The sequence below is a fragment of the Danio rerio genome, chromosome 1, assembly GCF_052040795.2.
Source record: "Danio rerio strain M-AB ecotype USA chromosome 1, GRCz13ab, whole genome shotgun sequence".
Lineage (NCBI taxonomy): Eukaryota > Metazoa > Chordata > Actinopteri > Cypriniformes > Danionidae > Danio > Danio rerio.
The window spans coordinates 10,054,225-10,074,988 of record NC_141021.1 but is presented as its reverse complement, the minus strand read 5'-3'; the positions used below and the strand labels follow the sequence as shown (position 1 = coordinate 10,074,988).

The 20,764-nt window shown below is 37.9% G+C and overlaps 1 protein-coding gene across 5 annotated transcripts in view; it reads left to right on the top strand.

Moving 5' to 3' along the window:
• Positions 1-17,454, top strand: part of grin2ab (glutamate receptor, ionotropic, N-methyl D-aspartate 2A, b) — a 163,787-nt gene extending 146,333 nt beyond the window's left edge. For all 5 annotated transcript variants that reach the window (XM_087236686.1, XM_087236683.1, XM_087236684.1 and 2 more), the window contains 9 exons: positions 3,207-3,409; positions 3,668-3,833; positions 4,622-4,775; positions 4,883-5,008; positions 7,820-8,049; positions 10,196-10,356; positions 10,457-10,644; positions 12,760-12,998; positions 13,411-17,454. In XM_087236686.1, the coding sequence (XP_087092812.1) occupies positions 3,207-3,409; positions 3,668-3,833; positions 4,622-4,775; positions 4,883-5,008; positions 7,820-8,049; positions 10,196-10,356; positions 10,457-10,644; positions 12,760-12,998; positions 13,411-15,189 (3,246 nt within the window). In that variant the 3' untranslated portion in view covers positions 15,190-17,454. The remainder of the gene's footprint in view (positions 1-3,206; positions 3,410-3,667; positions 3,834-4,621; positions 4,776-4,882; positions 5,009-7,819; positions 8,050-10,195; positions 10,357-10,456; positions 10,645-12,759; positions 12,999-13,410) is intronic.
• The last annotated feature ends 3,310 nt before the right edge of the window (positions 17,455-20,764 follow it).

The window sequence follows — 20,764 nt, the reverse complement described above, 5'->3', positions numbered from 1 at the left end:
TGTTCTGCTATTCTATCTCGGTGCTTCACACACTGGTTTTCGTAATCGTTTGCTCACTCATGCGTTCTTTTAATGAGTTGTTATTTCTCTGAGGTGTGTTGGATGCTGTGTGTTTTGACAGTGCCCTGCAGTGTGTGTGAAGACGCACACACTCGTATTAAAACCCTGCAGTGATTGTGTGAAGAGTGTGACACTAATCATTTCTCACTGCAGCGGGGCTAGAACAGGGTGTGAGCCGATCGCGTTATCGGAGCTTATAGACGAGCACAAGCACATCAGTTAGACAGAACTACTGCACATCCCGTTGGTACATGGGCAGTTTACAAGTAGCACCAGCGGTTGCTTTAAGTCTGCTATCTGAAAGTACTTTAAACAGCATTTTTTATTGCAATTAGCACGCCTGCAGCTTTAAAAGCCCCCAAAATCATTCTTACCCTGCAGGAACGTGTAAATCCATTGTTCCAGCTGGTTTCAAATGAGGACGCCGGTATTATCGTAGGCATCAAGTTGAGGCCAAAATTGAACTGAAGTACTGAAAATCCAACATTAACACTGATTAATATTCGCCTGAAATGCACAGTCCAAACAACGTGTGAAATTATTAACATGACATAGGCTGATTGGGAAAACTGAGAATTTTGCGAACGCATAAACAGCAGTGTGATTTCCCAGCCTAACACATGGAACAAATACCAAGCCAGATATAATATTGCGGTTAGTCATATTGTAAAAGTGACAGATGAATTTACACCGAAATACCACCTAGTTTGATTGGATGGCCCTTTAAGTTTGATTGGATGGCCCTTTACTTCAGGAACTAAATATATTTAAAGCCTCTTCCTCCTGAATTTGTGAGATTGTTTGGTTAGTATGATTTACTTTTAGAATGATTTTTTCCTAATCACAGTTAACCCCAATTAACTAATCTGGAAACTATTCCTATTTCAAAAAACACCAGTTAATTGGATAGTTCACCCAAAAAATTTAAAGATGACATCTCTGGACAGATGAATTTACAACAAAGTATTGTGAAGTTTGATTAGATGGCCTTTATCATCAGGAACTAATTATATTTAAAGCATTTTCTTCTTGATTAGCACATTTATTTATTTATTTTTATACTGATTTTGCCAGATTGTGTGGTTAGTATGTTATGATTTGTTTTTAGAATTGATCTTATTTTCCTACTCCCAGTAAAAGCCCATCAGAACAGAAATTTCTATTTCAGAAAACTCCAGGGGTGCGTTTCCCAAGCAGCAACATAACTCGTGGCTGAACTATCATAGTACGATGCATCGTTTGGGAAAAGAACGATGCAGTGATGAGTGTTTCCCAAAACTCATAGTTTCTCTGCTGCAGATTTATCGTTTGAACCATGTAAGTTATACGTTAAAACGCCCATAATGATGCTCTAAACGGGGTGGAGTAACAACTTGTTTAGAGAAGAAACCCATAATTTCTTTGTGCAAATTATATTGTTTTACACAAACACGCATTTTAAAAATGTCCAATATTAATTTTGATAAAAACATGCACTCACTTTCCATATTGATTAAAATATATGTAAACGGCTCATATAGGTCCTTTAGAAATATTACTGAGACCATTACATATTCTATTCTAAAGCATAAAATCTCTTACAAAAGCAAACACGTATCCTAATATCATATATAAATCATATAAATAAATAAATAATGAGGCTATTTATGAAAAAATGAAAAGTAATAATTATTATTTATTAGGAAAATAAAAAAATCCTACTTTAACAATAATAGTAATGACGATGACGATTATTATTATTATTATTATTATTATTATTATTATTATTAGGGATATTGTTTATTGGATTTTTTTACTTTTACAATTTGACACATGTAAACCACTGTAGAAATCTTGTAACCAACAGGCCCATGTCATTTACACTACAGATACTTAATAAATAACCTACTATAAATTAAAAGCATTAACTTATGCTTTTTTTGTTTTCACAAGCTTTGGAGACGTAACATAAATTCCGCTTTTATATAATATGTAAACAAAAGCAAATTACTCCTAAGAGAGATGATTTTAATGCTTTATTTTTAAAAAATCATTCCAAGTTTAAATGTTGGAACATTCTAAACGGATAGGGCATAGGGGTATAGTGGGAATAGAACACAGCCAGGAACTATGTTTCTAACTATAGCTCCAAAGGTGTAGTTGCAGGTATAGAAGTTTGCGACTGAGTTTGCAAATGTTCATTGGAACGACAGATTTGGGAAACATCAAATCAAATGTTTGTCAAAATCAACTTACGACCTTAGTTGGCTAACAATGGTTTTCCGAAACGCACCCCTGGATAGTTAAATGGATAGTTCTGCAAAAATTGACAAACGACATCTCTGGGCAGAATTTACACCAAAATATTGTGAAGATTGATTGGATGGCCTTTTATGTCAGGAATTAAATATATTTAAAGCTGATTGGACAACCTTTCATGGCAGGATATATATACTTCACACACACATATATATATATATATATATATATATATATATATATATATATATATATATATATATATATATATATATATATATATATATATATATATTTCTGAATTAGCAAGATTGTGTGGTTAGTAATTTATGATTTGCTTTTAGAATAAATCTTTTTTTCTACTCCCAGTAAAAGAACAGATCTGCAAGCAAGTTATCTTTCAAAAAACACCAGGATAGTTAAATGGATAGTTCACCCAAAAAATAAAACTATGGTTTTCAACATTCCTTAAAATATCTTCTTTTGTGTTCAACAGAACAATCTCAAACTGTTTTGGTTCAAAGTCAATGTTTTTTCTTAAATAGCAAATTTATTTTTATGCTGAATTTGCGAGATTGTATGGTTAGTATTTTTTTTTTTGTATTTTTTAAAGGGATACTTTCTTTTTAAGAGCGTCTGATTTTGATTGCGCTGCAAAAACATGTCTTGGACAGGTGCTAAGTCAGATACTCATAAGAAAATGCGCTGACACAATAAGAAAGATCGACTTCAGTGGCAGTCTTTGAATGTGGCTTTACTTGCTTGCCAGATAAAACACACAATGTTTCTCTAACAGCATTTTTAGCTTTGCTTTGAAGAGCGGAAAAACACATTTTCATCCCGAAACACAAAAATGGAGGCCACTTCAGAAACTGCTTCAAACCTTGTTTATTTGTGTATGTCTACAGATGGGACGATGGGAAAACCACTCTCTGAGGTTGAAGTTTCCAGTGTGGCCTCGCTATAACTCATTCGGCGACATGGACGCTGATGAGAACCACTTGAGCATCGTTACTCTAGAGGAAAGACCCTTCGTCATTGTAGATGATGTGGACATCCTGACTGGCACGTGTATGCGTAACTCTGTGCCTTGCAGGAAACACATTAAAGAGTGAGTTTTGCATTATTTAACTATAAAAAGCGGATGATACTCAATGTGAATAGGCTCTGCAGGCATTATACATCCTATTTTAACCTTTTGCATGAGAGATATTTTTTCCTAGTGGGTACAGGAATAATCGTGTTGTCTCTAACATGGTTATGAACTTTTTAGTGTGGTGTGGTGTATATAGTACTCTTTAAATTGTGTTATCTTTCTCAGTCTCAGCTCTTTTTCTGTGTCGTTCTGATTTTTCTGTATATGCTGCAGTAATACCACAGAGGGCTCTTATGTCAAGAAGTGCTGCAAGGGCTTTTGTATAGACATCCTGAAGAAGATCGCCAGGAATGTGAAGTTTACTTATGATCTGTACTTGGTCACAAATGGCAAACATGGAAAGAAGATCAATAATGTGTGGAATGGCATGGTGGGGGAGGTTAGTTCATCTCGTATATCTGTGTCTCTAATTTATCAGTCAGAAAAATCTTGCTGCCTTAAATATTTGAAGAGAATTAACTTTTTTCTGTCTATCTATTTATCTATCCATTCATCCACAAACCTATCTATCTATCTATCTATCTATCTATCTATCTATCTATCTATCTATCTATCTATCTATCTATCTATCTATCTATCTATCTATCTATCTATCTATCTATCTATCTCTCTATCTATCTATCTATCTATCTATCTATCTATCTATCTATCTATCTATCCATCCATCCATCCATCCATCCATCCATCCATCCATCCATCCATCCATCCATCCATCCATCCATCCATCCATCCATCCATCCATCCATCCATCCATCCATCCATCTATCTATCTATGTTCTTCCCTCCATCCAACCATTCCAACCTACCTATCTCCATCTATCTATTTATCCATCCATCCTTTTTCTATCTGTCTATCTGTCTGTCTGTCTGTCCGTCCGTCCGTCCGTCCGTCCATCCATCCATCCATCCATCTATCTATCTACGTTCTCTCCTCCATCCAACCATTCCAACCTACCTATCTCCATCTATCTATTTATCCATCCATCCTTTTTCTATCTATCCATCTATCTATTTTTTTCTATTTTATCCATCTATTTGTCAGTTTATATTTGGATTATATATTTTTCTTTTGTTGTTATTCTGTCGTTTTACCTAAATAGTGTCTGTCTGTCGTTACATCCCTCTATCTATTTTTTTCTTGATGTGTTTCTCTTCTCTGCTCTGTAGGTAGTCTATAAAAAGGCTGTAATGGCCGTGGGCTCATTGACCATAAATGAAGAGCGGTCAGAGGCTATAGACTTCTCCGTTCCATTTGTCGAAACTGGCATCAGCGTGATGGTGTCACGAAGCAATGGAACGGTGTCACCCTCTGCGTTTCTAGGTACTACACCAAATAATATGTTTGAAATCCCTCTGGAATTATTAGTGCCCTTTTTTGTAATCGCAGCCTTCTCTTGTGTGTTTTCTCCTCTCTCTCTCCTCCCTCAGAACCTTTCAGTGCTTCAGTGTGGGTTATGATGTTTGTCATGTTACTCATCGTCACAGCTATCGCCGTTTTCCTCTTTGAATTCATCAGTCCACTTGGTTTTAATAGAAACTTGGCACAGGGCAAAGGTATGACGCTCAACCTCAACCACATATTTAACCATCCTCTGCTTTCAAATATGCACAATAAAGAGCCATTCACACAGAACACGGTTTTCCACTGCAAAGTGCTACTTTTTTGTTGTTGTTCTACATAAACATACTCTTTTTCTGTCCATTTGCACCAGAAAGCTTCTTATAAGCACCCTTAACTACTTAAAAATGTTGTGCAATCTGTGCAGGTGAGTGGGCTTGACCAACTCACCTGACATGGTCAAGTCAAAATTATCAGCCTTCCTGTGACTTTTTGAAATATTTCCCAAATTATGGTTAACAGATTAAGGATTTTTTTTTACAGTATTTCCTATGACATTTTTTCCTCTGGAGAAAGTCTTATTTGTTTTATTTCGGCTAAATTCAAAGCAGTTTTTAAAATTTTTTAAAAACCATTTTAAGGTAAATTTTATTAGCCCCTTAAAGGTGCCCTATAATGAAAATGTGGGTATACCAAGGCATATTAGAATAACAAAAGATCAGTATATGGAAATGGGCATACTGTGAGCGTCACACACCACTGTTTCCACAATCTTATGTAATTCACAAGTGTAGTTGTCAAGATCTGTCAAGCTAATTTTATAAAACTTTTTTAATCTTTTTTTTTTCCTGAAAATGTCTTCTAAATTAAAACATTTTATGAATGATTTACAGACCTCTGTATGTTGTAGGTTCAGTTCCAATATGTTCTGCAGTATTGTTTACAGTTGTGCACAGCCCTACCCAAAGAAATGTTATGCTTGTTGTCAATAAGGGTATATTTATTCTTTTGCACGATGCTGTGAATGAATTAGAATTGCAAAGAGCAAATACAGTAAAAATGTGCAGCATATTGAGTGTCTTGAACTTAGATACCTCACTTAATGCAGTGATTTCTAACTTAACTGTAATCTTTAAATGGCTGTGCAAATAGTATATAGTGCCGTCTTGAGCATTTTCAGGACGCGTCACCAAAATCTGACTTTTTTTGCATTGGAAAAAATGTACAGAGTAAACTGTCATAATGAAAACATGACAAAGCCATTTGACTATCTTGTTCATAAACAATGGTTTTCATTTTGATGACACTGACACTTACATTGACATGAATACTTGCTTTTGAGGAATGAGCTATCCATTTTGAGCAAGTGACACGCTTTTGCAGGTTATCAATTAGGTTTTGCAGTTTTACTTATTGTTTTGAGAAATGCATGAACTGTTGTGCAAATGTAAATAGTGTAGTGAGAAATGCACCAAAGCGACAGAGAAAAGCTGTAATATGCATGTCTCAAGCTGCGTTTGATAAGCCAAAGGTTTTCTAGTGAGGCAACAGTGATAATTTTCCTCCCTTAGTTATTTTATATATTTCAGTTACTATGTATGTGGGACTTTTATTTTGAAAATGCCAACCTTAAATTGTTTACTGTGCGTTACTGGGCTTGAGGCATGTTTAAATTTGCCTCAGGAAGCAAACTACAAGATTTACAGATGATATATTAATTCATCTTCACTCATAAGAAGCATAATGTATGTTTAGTTCCATCTTTTGTTAATTGATCGTGTTTATTTATTTATGTATTTATTCATTTATTTGATTTGATACGTATGTTTCAACAAAAACTTGTTGACTGCTGAATTGTGTCAAATTACTCAGCTCAACTGTCAATTCAGAGGTTGATATTAATTTCTGGCTGCTGTGTTTAAAAATATAGCTTCACACTACAATGCGATACATATCTATCTCTCTCTTTTGTCAAGTTTAATTAAAGTCTAGCCTTTATCCACTACAGATCTGGTGAGCAAAATAGGTTAACGTTACTCTGATTGTTAAATCATGCTGTGTCTGTCTGTAAGAGCAGCATGTTCATTAATATTCACTACACAAACCATATATGGTAGATCATGGATAATAAATAATGATAAGTAATAATAATAAGTAAATAATGAGCTTATTAAACCGTTTCTGGAGATGTTCTGAACTTACTGAAGCCATAAACCTACTGTATAGACATCGGAGAACAATTTACCTTAAAACTAAACTAATGCAGTAAATGGCAGTATATTTCGATTTTCCACAGAACAAAGCATCTTTATACAATGATTTGCCTAATTACCATAACTTGCCTAATTAAACTAGTTAAGCCTTATGTTGAAAATATCTAGTCAAATATTGTTCTGTCATCATGGCAAAGACAAAAGAAATCAGATATTAGAAATGAGTTATGTTTAGAAATCTCTCCGTTAAACAAAATCTGGGGGGAAAATATACAGAAGGGCTCATAATTCTGACTTGTCATAGCATTATTTGAAGTGCTTCTTTTATCCTTAGTCTCTTTGGATAAAAAATATCTACTAAACATGTAAATCTAAACATAAAAAAGTGTTTGACTGAAGTGCGGAACTGTTATGCTCTGAAAAAAAAACAAAAAAAGTTTTACATACAGCTCTGCTCATTAATTTTCAGTTCCAAAGCAGTGGACCAATCAGACAAGCTCTGAGGCGGGGCAAGCAATGCAAATTTCTATTAACAGTTGCAAGTTCGCTTGACAAATGTTTTATTTGACACCAACATGGTTCCACACTGCACTTAAAAAAAAAGCATTCCTGAGCGCTTTGTATTGAGTTTTTAGAAACAAAGACGTATTCTGTGTGAAGGGGCTCCTAAGAAGTTAAAATTTAAAAATCCTAAAGTCATTAAACATTTAAACAGCAAGCACCTTGACTACCTGTGGATCCACAAAGCTTATGTAACTTCCTGCTCACTCCTCCGCACTAACTTTATCTATTTCTTATTATGAATTTCTAAAGACCCTCACGGACCTTCCTTCACCATCGGTAAGGCTGTCTGGCTGCTGTGGGGTCTGGTGTTCAACAACTCCGTCCCGGTACAGAACCCCAGAGGCACCACCAGTAAATTTATTGTGTCTGTATGGGCCTTTTTTGCTGTGATCTTCCTGGCCAGCTACACTGCAAATCTGGCTGCTTTTATGATCCAAGAGGAGTTTGTGGACCAAGTCACAGGCCTTAGTGACCGAAAGGTAATATTGAATGTATATCTGTGACTTTATTCCATTACGTGTCATTTGATGATTAAGAGAGACTCTTATGTTTTCTATAATGAGTTAAGTTTTAATGTCAATTGTATTTGATAACATTGTCCTTTAGAAATCATTCGAATATACTAAATTTGATGCTCAAAAACTATTTTGGTTATCTTAATAATATTTTATTATCGTTAGATCTGTGAATAAAAGTATTAACTTTAAAAAAAAAAAAAAATATATATATATATATATATATATATATATATATATATATATATATATATATATATATATACACTCACCGGCCACTTTATTAGGTACACCTTACTAGTGCCAGGTTGGACTCTGTTTTGTCTTCAGAACTGCCTTAATCCTTCGTGGCATAGATTCAACAAGGTACTGGAAATATTCCTCAGAGATTTTGCTCCATATTGACATGATAGCATCATGCCGTTGGTGCAAATTTGTTGGCTGCACAACCATAAAGTGAATCTCCCGTTACACCACATCCCAAAGGTGCTCTATTGGATTGAGGTCTGGTGACTGTGGAGGCCATTTGAGTACAGTGAACTCATTGTCATGTTCAAGAAACCAGTCTGAGTTGATTCTTGCTTTATGACATGGACCGTTAAGATGGGTACGCTGTGGTCATAAAGGGATGGACATGGTCAGCAATAATATTCTGGTAGGCTGTGGTGTTGACACAATGCTCAATTGGTACTAATGGGCCCAAAGTGTGCCAAGAAAATATCACCTACACCATTACACCACCACCAGAAGCCTGAACCGTTGAAACAAGGCAGGATCGATTCATGCTTTCATGTTGTTGATGCCAAATTCTGACCCTACCATCTAAATGTTGCAGCAGAAATCGAGACTCATCAGACCAGGCAACGTTTTTCCAATGTTTTTTTTCCAATTTTGTTGAGCCTGTGTGAATTGTATGCTTAGTTTCCTGTTCTTAGCTGACAGTAGTGGCACTCGGTGTGGTCATCTGCTGCTGTGGCCCATTCGCCTCTAGGTTGGACGTGTTACGAATAACGAGTGGTTATTTGAGTAAGTGTTGCCTTTCTATCTGCTGGAACCAGTCTGGCCATTCTCCTCTGACCTCTGGCATCAACAAGGCATTTGCGCCCACAGGGAACTGCCGCTCACTGGATATTTTTTCTTTTTCTCTGTAAACCCTAGAGATGGCTGTGCGTAAAAATCACAGTAGATCAGTAGTTTCTAAAATACTCAGACTAGCCCGTCTGGCACCAACAACCAACCATGCCACATTCAAAATCACTTAAATTACCTTTAAGTAATGCTCGGTTTGAACTGCAGCAGATTGTCTTGACCACGTCTACATGCCTAAATGCATTAAGTTTCTGATTGGCTGATTAGAAATTAGCATTAACAACCAGTTGGACAGGTGTACCTAATAAAGTGGCCGGTGAGTGTAGTTATCTTTTTTTTTGTTATTTTGCATACAAAAATTAACATTTTCTTCATGATAATTTGTTTAGTTTTGTCTTATTTGCCTAGAAAATACATGTTTATACAAGACAACCCTGGCAGCAGTTATTTCCTGTTAACAAAAATATGTCACTTCATATACATTTCTACATAAATACATACATTTATAGCATCTATCGTTGGCCGTGTCTACCATATTTGCTATCATCAGTTCAAAACAAATCCATTGTAAGTCTTTCCATGAATGACATACACATATATGTATCCAGTATACTGTAAATATGCAATCGGTTGTAAGCTTTTTCAGTTTGATTTCAGATGTCGGCGTAACCTCATGTACATTGATTCAGTCATAATAAATTATTGCTCTGGCTGAATAAAGCCAGTGAATTTAGACGATACCACATGAAGCACATTTTTTTGGGCTACCTGACAAAACCTATTTTACAGTGTGCTCTGTAGCTGGCAGCTCACTAGGTTTGGAGAATGTATCCGTATGTCATTATAAATTTACAAGATGGAGCGTCTGAACTCCACCGGTTACTAGGCTTTTCCTCCCAGGATATATTTCTGTATTTGAATTTGTATTGATTCTATCAAAGTGTCTCTTAAAGCTGCCCTCGAAGTTCTCCCTGTAATTGATATATTTATGTCATTTATTATTTTTTTCCCCTGTATTTAGTTTCAGAGTCCCTATTCCTATTCACCACCATTCCGATTCGGGACCGTGCCTAATGGGAGCACAGAGCGAAACATCAGGAAAAACTACCCAGCCATGCACCAGTACATGGTGAAATACCATCAAACTGGAGTGGTGGATGCTCTGGTCAGCCTCAAGACGGGGTATGGGTTTTATATTTAGTTATTTTTCTTGTTGCAAGGTCATTTTAGAGGTGTTGTCTACATGCATCAAGCACTAATTGTGATTTATTGGGTTTTGCAGTAAACTGGATGCTTTCATATACGATGCGGCTGTACTCAACTATATGGCAGGTCGTGATGATGGCTGTAAGCTTGTAACTATCGGCAGTGGTTATATATTTGCCACAACAGGATACGGCATTGCCATGCAGAAGGGATCCTACTGGAAGCGGCTGGTCGATCTTGCTATCCTCGGGATCATTGGAGATGGTATAAGTTTTTTCCTTGCACTTATTTGACTTATTCACAGATTTTTTTTTTTGTATTACACACTCTCTTAATCTTTATTCCCGAAAGATTACGAGATTCCTTGATCTCTACTTAATTAGCAGCATCAAAAATGAAACGGATCTTCATAAGTAATTGATTTATCGCACCGCATAGCGAGCGCATTTGCTAACACTCAGCCAGATGTGCAGCAGGAATAGCGTGAAGTGTGTAAGACCTGATTAGATTAGATTTGACCTTGAATGTCAAGTGCTGCTTTGAATACAAAAAAAAAAGTGTGTGTAGCGTCTCTAGCAAATTAACTGTACATTATTCGTTAAAAATGAACATTTATATATATATAAAAAAGGACTTCATTATTTAACAGTGTTTATTTTTGGTTTGTATTATTAATATGTTGTGAATTGCACAGGGGAAAAATCTAATAATTCTGTATTTTGTATATATTTATAAATTCAGAACAAATTTATTAGAAGGAATATTTTTTGAACAAATACAGAATATGTAGAAAATGTACCAGTCATTTTCTTGCAGGACATTAACAATGCATTTTTTTAGTGTTTAACAGTCTAATATATTATAGTGTTGGAGATTGATAGCCAGGAACGGCAGTCAGATTTGCAATTTAGCAGCCATTATAAAAATAATTTGACCATAGATTGCTGTTTTATTCCAGAGAGATGAGAAATAATGGCTAAAATAATTTATTTGGATTAAACTGTTCTACAATCTACAATCAATGACTGTTGTTGTGCACTATTTATGAAGTGTTCATGTGTAACTGCTTCACAAATGCGTGTTTATGTGTGTGTATATATATATATATATATATATATATATATATATATATATATATATTATTAATATTATTATAATTTTTATAAAGAGCCCCTATGCAATAAAAAACGGTCTTTTTTTGGTTTTGGGAGTCTCCAACAACAGGCTGTTATGCGTGCAAGATCAAAAAACACTTTCATTGTCTTAAATATGCATTTATTTTTACCTAATTATCCCAGTGACCCCCATATAAATCGTTCAGTGATTCATTTGTTCCTAAACCCCTCCTTAGCGCTAAGCTAATCTGCGCTGATTGGCCCGATGGCCCAGTCTGTTGTGATTGGTCAGTGGTTCAGCGCGATACAGAGAGAATCACCCAGCATGGCTATGAAGTAGCACACAGAATATGTGAGAGCCCAATGCAAGAATGCAGTAAAGCAATGTAGTTAAACACCAGCATATTACTCTACTCTTAATGCTAACCCCTTGTAATAACAACGACACACATTCAGTAATAATCCACACTGTAGCAAAAGTTAAACTATTTTGAAACACTTTTAAATTGGTGAAAGAAGAAGCACGCATCGTGTTTTCAATGTGGTTTTCAACACAATGTGTTAATAGCCCCATAAATGTTTACCCTGAAAGATACAGTACAAGCACTGATTTATAATAGATAGGTGATTACAAGCCGCCAGAGCGATTACAGGTTGCAACACACAACTATACACATATTTTGCAAACTACAGAAGACGAGGCAACAATTTTAATTACACTTACATGTAATGATCTGGAGGAAGAAGAAACTGGTCCATATGAACTGTAATAGTTACTGACAAAGTCCCATACATAATAGTCTCTGCTACTCCTTCCTTTAATAGCAGACATGCTCTACTAGGGTCTGAAGGGAAAGGTGGGATCACATATTTGGTGATGTACCATATCAACGTTGACATGGTCAAGCTAAAGGTCCGAACCCAGCACAATTAATTTATTTGACTCTGAGTCAACTATTTCGTTAAAGAATCAATAGTTGTAAATACGGTGCGCTTTCAGATTTAAATTTCAGCTGGATGTTCTTATTCGCTTAGTGCTGTTACACACTACATGAAAGCTCATTTTCAAAAACACATTACAAGGACTCTAATTTATTTAAGAAGATGTGTCACAAGGCAACATAATTTAGCCCTTGCATTGCCTAAAATGCATAAAAATCTGTGCCCAGGTAAACAGCTCACTAGTGTTTGACACAGCGCCAGCATGTCAGCCTGTTTTTAGTCTATGCATAAGCATTAACTGTGTTGTTGTTTTGTGTGCTAGGTGAGATGGAGGAGCTGGAGGCCCAGTGGCTGACTGGTATCTGTCATAATGAGAAGAATGAAGTGATGAGCAGTCAGCTGGATGTGGATAATATGGCTGGTGTGTTCTACATGCTCGCGGCGGCCATGGCTCTCTCGCTAATTACTTTTGTCTGGGAGCACCTCTTCTACTGGAGGCTACGTTACTGTTTCACTGGTCTCTGTTCTGGTCGGCCAGGAATCCTCTTCACTATCAGCAGGGTATGTCGCAGAAACACTATGCTAAATTAACTAAAGAGATTCCATTGCTGAAGGCGAACATTATCTGCTCAATCTTGACATATTAACATGTCATGGTGGCTGTTCACCGCCATGTTTACCATCATCAGTGCAGGGATTTCTACTTATTTGCTGACAAACACATTTTTTTTGCTGTGAAATAAGAAAGCACTTATATAACAGAATTTAATAGCGCAAGCCACCGTCTCTAGAATAAAGTTACAGGGTGCGGTTGTTTATCACAGCAGGATATATTACTTTATTCCATCGGTTTACAGAGTTTCAGAGCCGAGAAACAATACAGCAAGACTAGATTGAGAAAAATTGTGCTAATATATACTTTTTGGTGTTAGCTTCCACTCTGTTAACCTTTCCATCTCCATTCCACCTATAGGGGATTTGGAGCTGTATTCACGGTGTCCATATCGAGTTGAAAAAAGCTCCTGAATTGGACTTCAGCCCTCAGGCCAACATGTTACACCTCCTGAAATCGGCTAAAGAGATCACCACCCTTGGAGTTACTTCGCCTAAACGCCCCATGAGTAGCATTCTCCCTCCTACATCAGGGTTGCTGGAATTAATGGGTGGAGGAAAAGGCAACAACCTCGCTCCGAAAAATCCGCCCTACAGCAACACCAGCACCATGCTCAGCAACCGCCTCAAAGAGCCTCTTAACAACACACTGCTGCCAGGCCAGCGTGCCCTGAGCTTGACGGATGCTCAGCCGGGTGTTGCTGGCAATGGTGGCTCGACAGGTGGAGGCGAGACCATGCGGCCTCCTGCCTCCAAGCCACGAGCTCTGTGGAAGAAGTCTGTGGAGACCCTACGGCAGAACCAAGGACCTGAGGATAGTTCCCCACCATCTGCCCCACAGGCAGCTGAGACCCTACCCATGAAGAGTCAGCGCTACCTGCCAGAAGAGGCACCTTCTATTGATATTTCAGACTGCTCTGCCCGAGTGGACTTGCAGAAGCAACACAAGTTAAAAGAAACGATTCGAAAACGGAACCGCTTACCGCGGGACCTGAGCGACGTGGAGCTTTCGACTTTGCGGAGCCAGCCCAGCCAGCAAAGCAATCACAGTGCTCACATCTACTCTCAGAGCAGCCAGGGGAGTCAGATTTACTCCATTGACTCTATTGACCAGGAGCACGGACTGCACTATCCTGATATCTTCAGTGATCACCGTGACAACAAGCATCGTCCACCCTCTTCCTCAGAGCAGCAGCCAATCCTGCAGCTCAGCAGCAGTCTGCTCTCGCAGGCCCATGAACCAGACGTGATGCAAACCGCTGTCGCTAAGGATAAAAAATACAACACGTATGGAAAGCCCGGAGGGGCGGGAAGCATTGCCGGCGGGCCTGCTTCTACTCAGGATCCACGACAGACACACTGCCGTAGCTGCTTGTCGAAAGTGTCCAGCTATTCTGGGCTTTACACTGTACGGTCCCCTCAGTACCGCTGCGATGCCTGCCTGCACTCGGGCAACCTGTATGACATCAGTGAAGATCAGTTTCTCCATCCAGATGGTCGGGGCACTGGAGGTGGAAGTGTTGACAGGGCCTTCTCTCCTTTTCTTCCCCAGCCTGATGCTTCCTTCACAGCCTATCTTCCCCAGAGTGACCAAGAGGGCGACGGTCTCATTAGTCACTACCAGAATGAGGGCGTAATCATCCGCCAGCACTCGTACGAGAACCTGCCACAGAAGAGCTCCTCTCGGCGGGTAAGCCTGCAAGACAACACGCCGTATGCTAACATTCCCTCGGCGACTCTAATGCCGGACAAGCCCCCGAAAACTCAGCCGGTGCACCTTAACCACACACTCAGTGGAGTGGGCGTCAGCGGGCTCGGCATCGGCCGTCGCAGCAAGTCGATGTATCCTGCGCGCCCGACGGAAAACCCCTTTCTCCAGACGCTCCGAGACGATCAGCGTCTAGCTCACGGCCGCAGCTCCACAGACATTTATAAGCAGCTGGTGCCGCTCACATTAGGCCAGGCTGATGGCAGTGTGCTCAGCATGGGGATGCCGACCCCTGACCTCTATTACTCCGAGCATGTCATGCCTTATGTAGCCCCTCCTCCTATCGGCACATATACCGCCCCGAGGGCATTGAGCGCCGGGGGAGCCCGGCGAGTCTACAAGAGGATGCCGAGCATCGAGTCTGATGTCTGATACAGAGAGCGGCAGGTGGTCTGAGAGAAAAAAGACATGCATGGATACCACCACCAGGATAAAACCCGGCTTAACCCGTGGAACTCTGTAAAGCTTTATGACTGTGAGGCAAGCAAGTTTGGAATATATTTTGTTTCCCTTCTTGGACTTATCTGTCTGAACTGAAGTCAGAGTTCAACTTTACATCAGGTCCTCCCCTCTAGTCGAGCGGCAGCTCTGTGTCTTCCAGAAAACATCACAAATGGTTGGCAGGACGCTCTCGCGCCTTCGAGCGAAGGAAGAGCAGCAAAAGCTGCTTGGAAGTACAGGGGCAGCTCCAAAGAGTTTCCTTTTTTTTTCACGCAACACGAGCAACCAAAAAATTGAATAAATAAAAGCATACGTGAATATCCACACTCTGCACTTTTACACTCACAGAATACACATGCACATGCAAGAGGCACTAACGATAGCAAGGACAGCGTTAGGGATAATAATAGAATCTCTCTTGATAATAAAAGACAAAAAAAAAATGTTACCACAGATAATGTAATAGCATAAATGACAGGTGTGCTCTAGCACACATTGACATGCTCTGAAATAAATAATTGCTTAGCAGATTCAGGCCTGATTGGGTGTTTGGAATGGTGGCAGAACATCTGTTACACTGTTTGAACGGCTTATAAAAGCGTGCACAAATGCATTTGGATGTAAAAGCTGCACTGAGGCACGTTCCACAAAGACTGCTCAGAGTTCAAAGATTAGATTTCCATTCCAGCCTGAACTGTGACAAAATGCACTACCTGAACGATTAGTCTCGGGGGAAATCGCTGAAATCAAGTAGGTTAGAGAATTTCAGAGCAGGAAAACATGGTGCACACAAGGCCTGCGACTTGTTTGTGTCTCAGAAGACACGGAGAGGGAAATAGTCTTCAACCCTCCCCGCCCTTGAATCTGTCCGCCTGCATGCGGAGCGCAAATGCAGGAAGGCACTCCTCTGCCCACCGCACAACAGTGTAGTAAGTGTCGATGTTCGTTCATCTCAATTTGATCATCTTGAGCATATTTCTATAGTTGTCTAGAATATATTGAAAAAAAAAAGTGATAGTCAATTTTTACACCGTTTTATACACTGCCAAATATTTTGGGGGGGGAAGGGTGTGCAAAGCATATTAGATAGATTAGAAATATTTCAGAGAGCTGGGAAAAGAAATGCAAGGAAGTGACAGAAAAAAAGAGGTATATGGTTTGTTTTGGGTTTTTTGGGAGGGCTCGAAGAAGGTGTAGACAGTGCTAAAGCCCACACCAACTAATGATGTCAATGCAGAGATATATAAAATGTTTCTATATGCCTCGAAACACACAAACACATCACTTCCTGTAGAATCCAACGACACGCTCATACTTCACGAATATTTTTGGTTGTTTTGAATTATAATGGTCGTTCCAGCGATATGCACAATATCAGGTTGCAATATTATATTTATGTATGAAATTTCCTAGTTTTAATATGTTTTACTATAAGTTTCTTTCATTTTTGGAATCGTTAATACGTGTGGAATTCATTTATTAATGTGATTTAATTGCGTATATATTTAAAAGAAAAAAAGATAACAGCATGTTAATCTTCTCTATGGTCAAACTTTTAGAGTTGTTCCTTTTGATTTTTGATGTGAATGAGAGTATATGTTTACAGTGAATGTGAAAATATGGATTCATCTCAGATGTGATTTTGATTCTCATTTGAATACAAACATAAAACTGTCGTATGACCAAATGTTAACTGGATCACATTTCTTTGCTGTGTTTTCAGTACACCGCTGTGTCAGATGAGACGTGAGGATAACATACTTCAGGTTATTTACAGTATCGGGTTTGTTTGAACATAATAAAGAATATATTGTGGCTTTAGAAAAGAGAAGCAGTTTTTATAAGGTCAGTCTTGTCATATGCTCCACGTCTGCCTCTACACATTTCAGATGTATGCGGACAGGCGCTCTTGTTTACACTCCCAAGAAATATTCAAATTAGCTGTTTGTTTTTAACCTCATTAATGTCTACGGAAAACTAGCATATTCATATTTCATATTAGCCTCGGTGGAGAAGGCCATGTCTGTGTGCATCAACGTCTCACTTGAATGTAGACAACAACATCCAGATCCAAGACACACCGTAGGATACTTCAGTGTCAAGAGTAGATGGGCTGTGTTTAGATTGTAGAGCAGTATGAATTTGTATTTACAGGTAGATTTGACTTTCGTCTGAATAAATCTATTTGCACATCGATCTGTCATTTGCATAACTCTCATAACGCAGATTTAGACTCATTTACACTTGCTTGATACGCTGCCTAGAAGTGATATTAAAATAGTGTAATAATGTTCAATTATGCTAATGTTGACTTTCATTCCTCAAATGTTGCACTTTATTCCTATAATCAGACCCCCTAGATTTTCACAATTTTGTTTGTGATTTTTATGATATAAATGACTGATTTTGAGGTAATTCCAAGAATTTTTGTAATTAGAAATATATAGAAATATAAAAAATGTATATATATATATATATATATATATATATATATATATATATATATATATATATATATATATATATATATATACATATATATATACATATAAATATGTGTGTGTATACATACATACATACATACATACATACATACATACATATATACATACATACATACATACATACATACATACATACATATATATATATATATATATATATATATATATATATATATATATATATGTATATATATATGTATATATATATATATATATATATATATATATGTGTGTATATTATATATATATGTATATTATATATATGTATATGTTTATATATATATTTATACAACCGTTCTGTCTGGTTCTCAAATCTGATTGGCTGATAGCCGTGCGATATTCTGCAATATCAGAACTCCTACAGCCTCTTTACCCTTTGTGTATTACTCTGCCCACATACAGCCAGCAAAAAGCAGACACTACAGATCTAAAGTTTAAAAGATGCTTGCTCAACTGTTTTAACTGTCAGCTTATGATTTGAATTCAATGTGGAAGAAAGTTGTTCCACATACAAAAGGGTTTTTGAAACTCTCCATGTTTGATTTTGTTTTTATATACACAATTATGCCGTCAAACTGTTGTATAAATGCAATATCACACTCGTAGCAGTGCGATATGGCTGTATATCGGCACTGGCGGGGGCAATAAGGCACTCGGCCTGCGTCCTCGTGCCATCGCACGCCTTCCACCAGTGCCGATATACAGCCATATCGTACTGCTACTCGTGTGATATTGCTCATATATATATATATATATATATATATATATATATATATATATATATATATATATATATATATATATATATATATATATATATATACAGACATATATGTGTGTGTATATTTGTACACACACACTACATATATATATGTGTGTGTGTGTGTGTGTGTGTGTGTGTGTATGATATCTTATTTACCATATTAGGTAGCCTACTATGTTACATGTGCAATCTTTACGACATAAATCATAAAAATAAAGCTTTTTTTTGGTCTCTTGTCAAGAGGATATCTAAAACAGATCTAAAATGTGGGGATTAAGCCAATTGAAGGCTATATAACTCATACCCATGATCTTACTTTTTCTTTCTCAGATTTTACTCCCTGCAGCATCTGACATCACGTACCTCCCTCGGGCCAGGCATGTCCAAACTCAAAGTGCAAAGTTTAGTTCCAACCCCAATCAGACACACTTGGGATAGCTAATCACGCTCTTACTTGGCTTTCTAGAAACATCCTCGCTGGGGTGTTGAGGCAAGTTGGAGCTAAAATCTGCAGGACACCAGCCCTCCAGAACCGAGTTTGGACACCCAAATCAAAGTAGGGCTTCCCTACTGTTATAAACCTAAAACATGAATTGCTGTGAAACTGGTCAACCAGCCATACATGTAAAACAAAAGCAATGTTCTTTAATTCTTGAACTAATCTTCGTCATTGTAGGCTGCTTGCTTTTCTGTGTGTTCCATTGCTCCGTTTGTTAGATGTTTGCTCCCTTTTTTTGCTGTCTGAAGCGCGTCAAACGCAAGAAATGCTTAATTTGCGCTGTCATTCACTCGATTTGCGCCACAGGATGTCTAATTGCATTTTTGTATTGACTTCACGTGTAATGCCTCAAGCCTCATTCACTCTACGAGCAATTCGGAGTGACAAGGCAACAAGCGACCGTTCGTTTTAACGGAGAGTGAGCGATTTCCGGCGACCTCTGTCTATGCGAGCAACAGCAACTGTTGGCGACCAGGTGGGCGTGTCGAACAACATGATAAAGTTGAGAATCTTTCAATTTTATGCAAATAAAGGGCAACTTTCTTGAGCAACAGCCAATAGAAGCACCAGTAGAGCTCATTCACTAGCAGCGACTTTGTAGTTGCCTGTTACTCTCGGTGGCGATCCGCTGCAAACGCAGGTCTGTGTAGGTTTACAGCACAGAGAATACAACCGACCTCTAAGCGAGCTGAGAGAGGATTACATGAGCTCTACTGGTGCTCCTATTGGCTGTCCCAAGAAAGTCGCTCTTTATTTGCATAAAGTTGAAGGATTCTCAACTTTGTGGCATCACTCGACACGCCCACCTGGTCGCCAACGATCGATGTTGCTTACGTAGATGGAGGTCGCCGGATGTCGCTCACTCTCCATTGAAATAAATGGTCGCTTGTTGATTTTCCCTCACGCGTAGTGTGAATGAGGCTTAAATCACTCACAATTGACATTTCATTCATGTCAGTTTACTGCATAGGCTGCAAAACAACTTCCACTCACTCTCATGTAATGTTAGGACTGAGATGGCGCAGGTGAGACTTCATTTTTCACGAGACACTAAAAATACATCACGTGCGCTGCAAATGCAACCTCTATAAGTCACGTAAAACGATTATTTGCAAATTGAAATAAATATATTTTGATTGGATGGTTTAGAATTGGATGTTTTATGAGATTATTTAACATTTTTGCGATTATTTTAAAATTAAATTAAGACTTTTGCAAGACTTTTTGTTGATTTTGCGCTGGATTCATCGATTGCGAAAAACTAGAGGCCTGTATATACAATCAATTGTGTGTGTGGTTTGTTGTTGTTAAATCCGTATGTACACTGACAATACACAACAGCCTAATGAATGCCAGATTTTATTTATTCCGTCTCATTATGTCTTGTTTTGTCATGTTTGATTTCTTAATTGTTTTCCAGCAGGTTGTTTAACAGACAGCAAGTCATTTAAGTGCCACAGAAGAAAATGTTTAAGAAACGGTGAGATGAAACTGACTTCACCTTTAATTATTATGAATATTGATGATTTATTTTATCATTTGATAGCTGTTTTGTTTAGACCAGTAACAGTCTGTTTCGTCCTCTTAGGTGAAGTTTTAATATGCAAATAAATCTGACAGGTTTGCAGACAAGAAACCTCCTGATAGTAAAGCTTTAATCAGGTAGATTATTTACACATATTTTTTTTCAAATGGGATTAACAGTGGCATTTGCTTGAAATGAAGCTGCACAAGAAATTG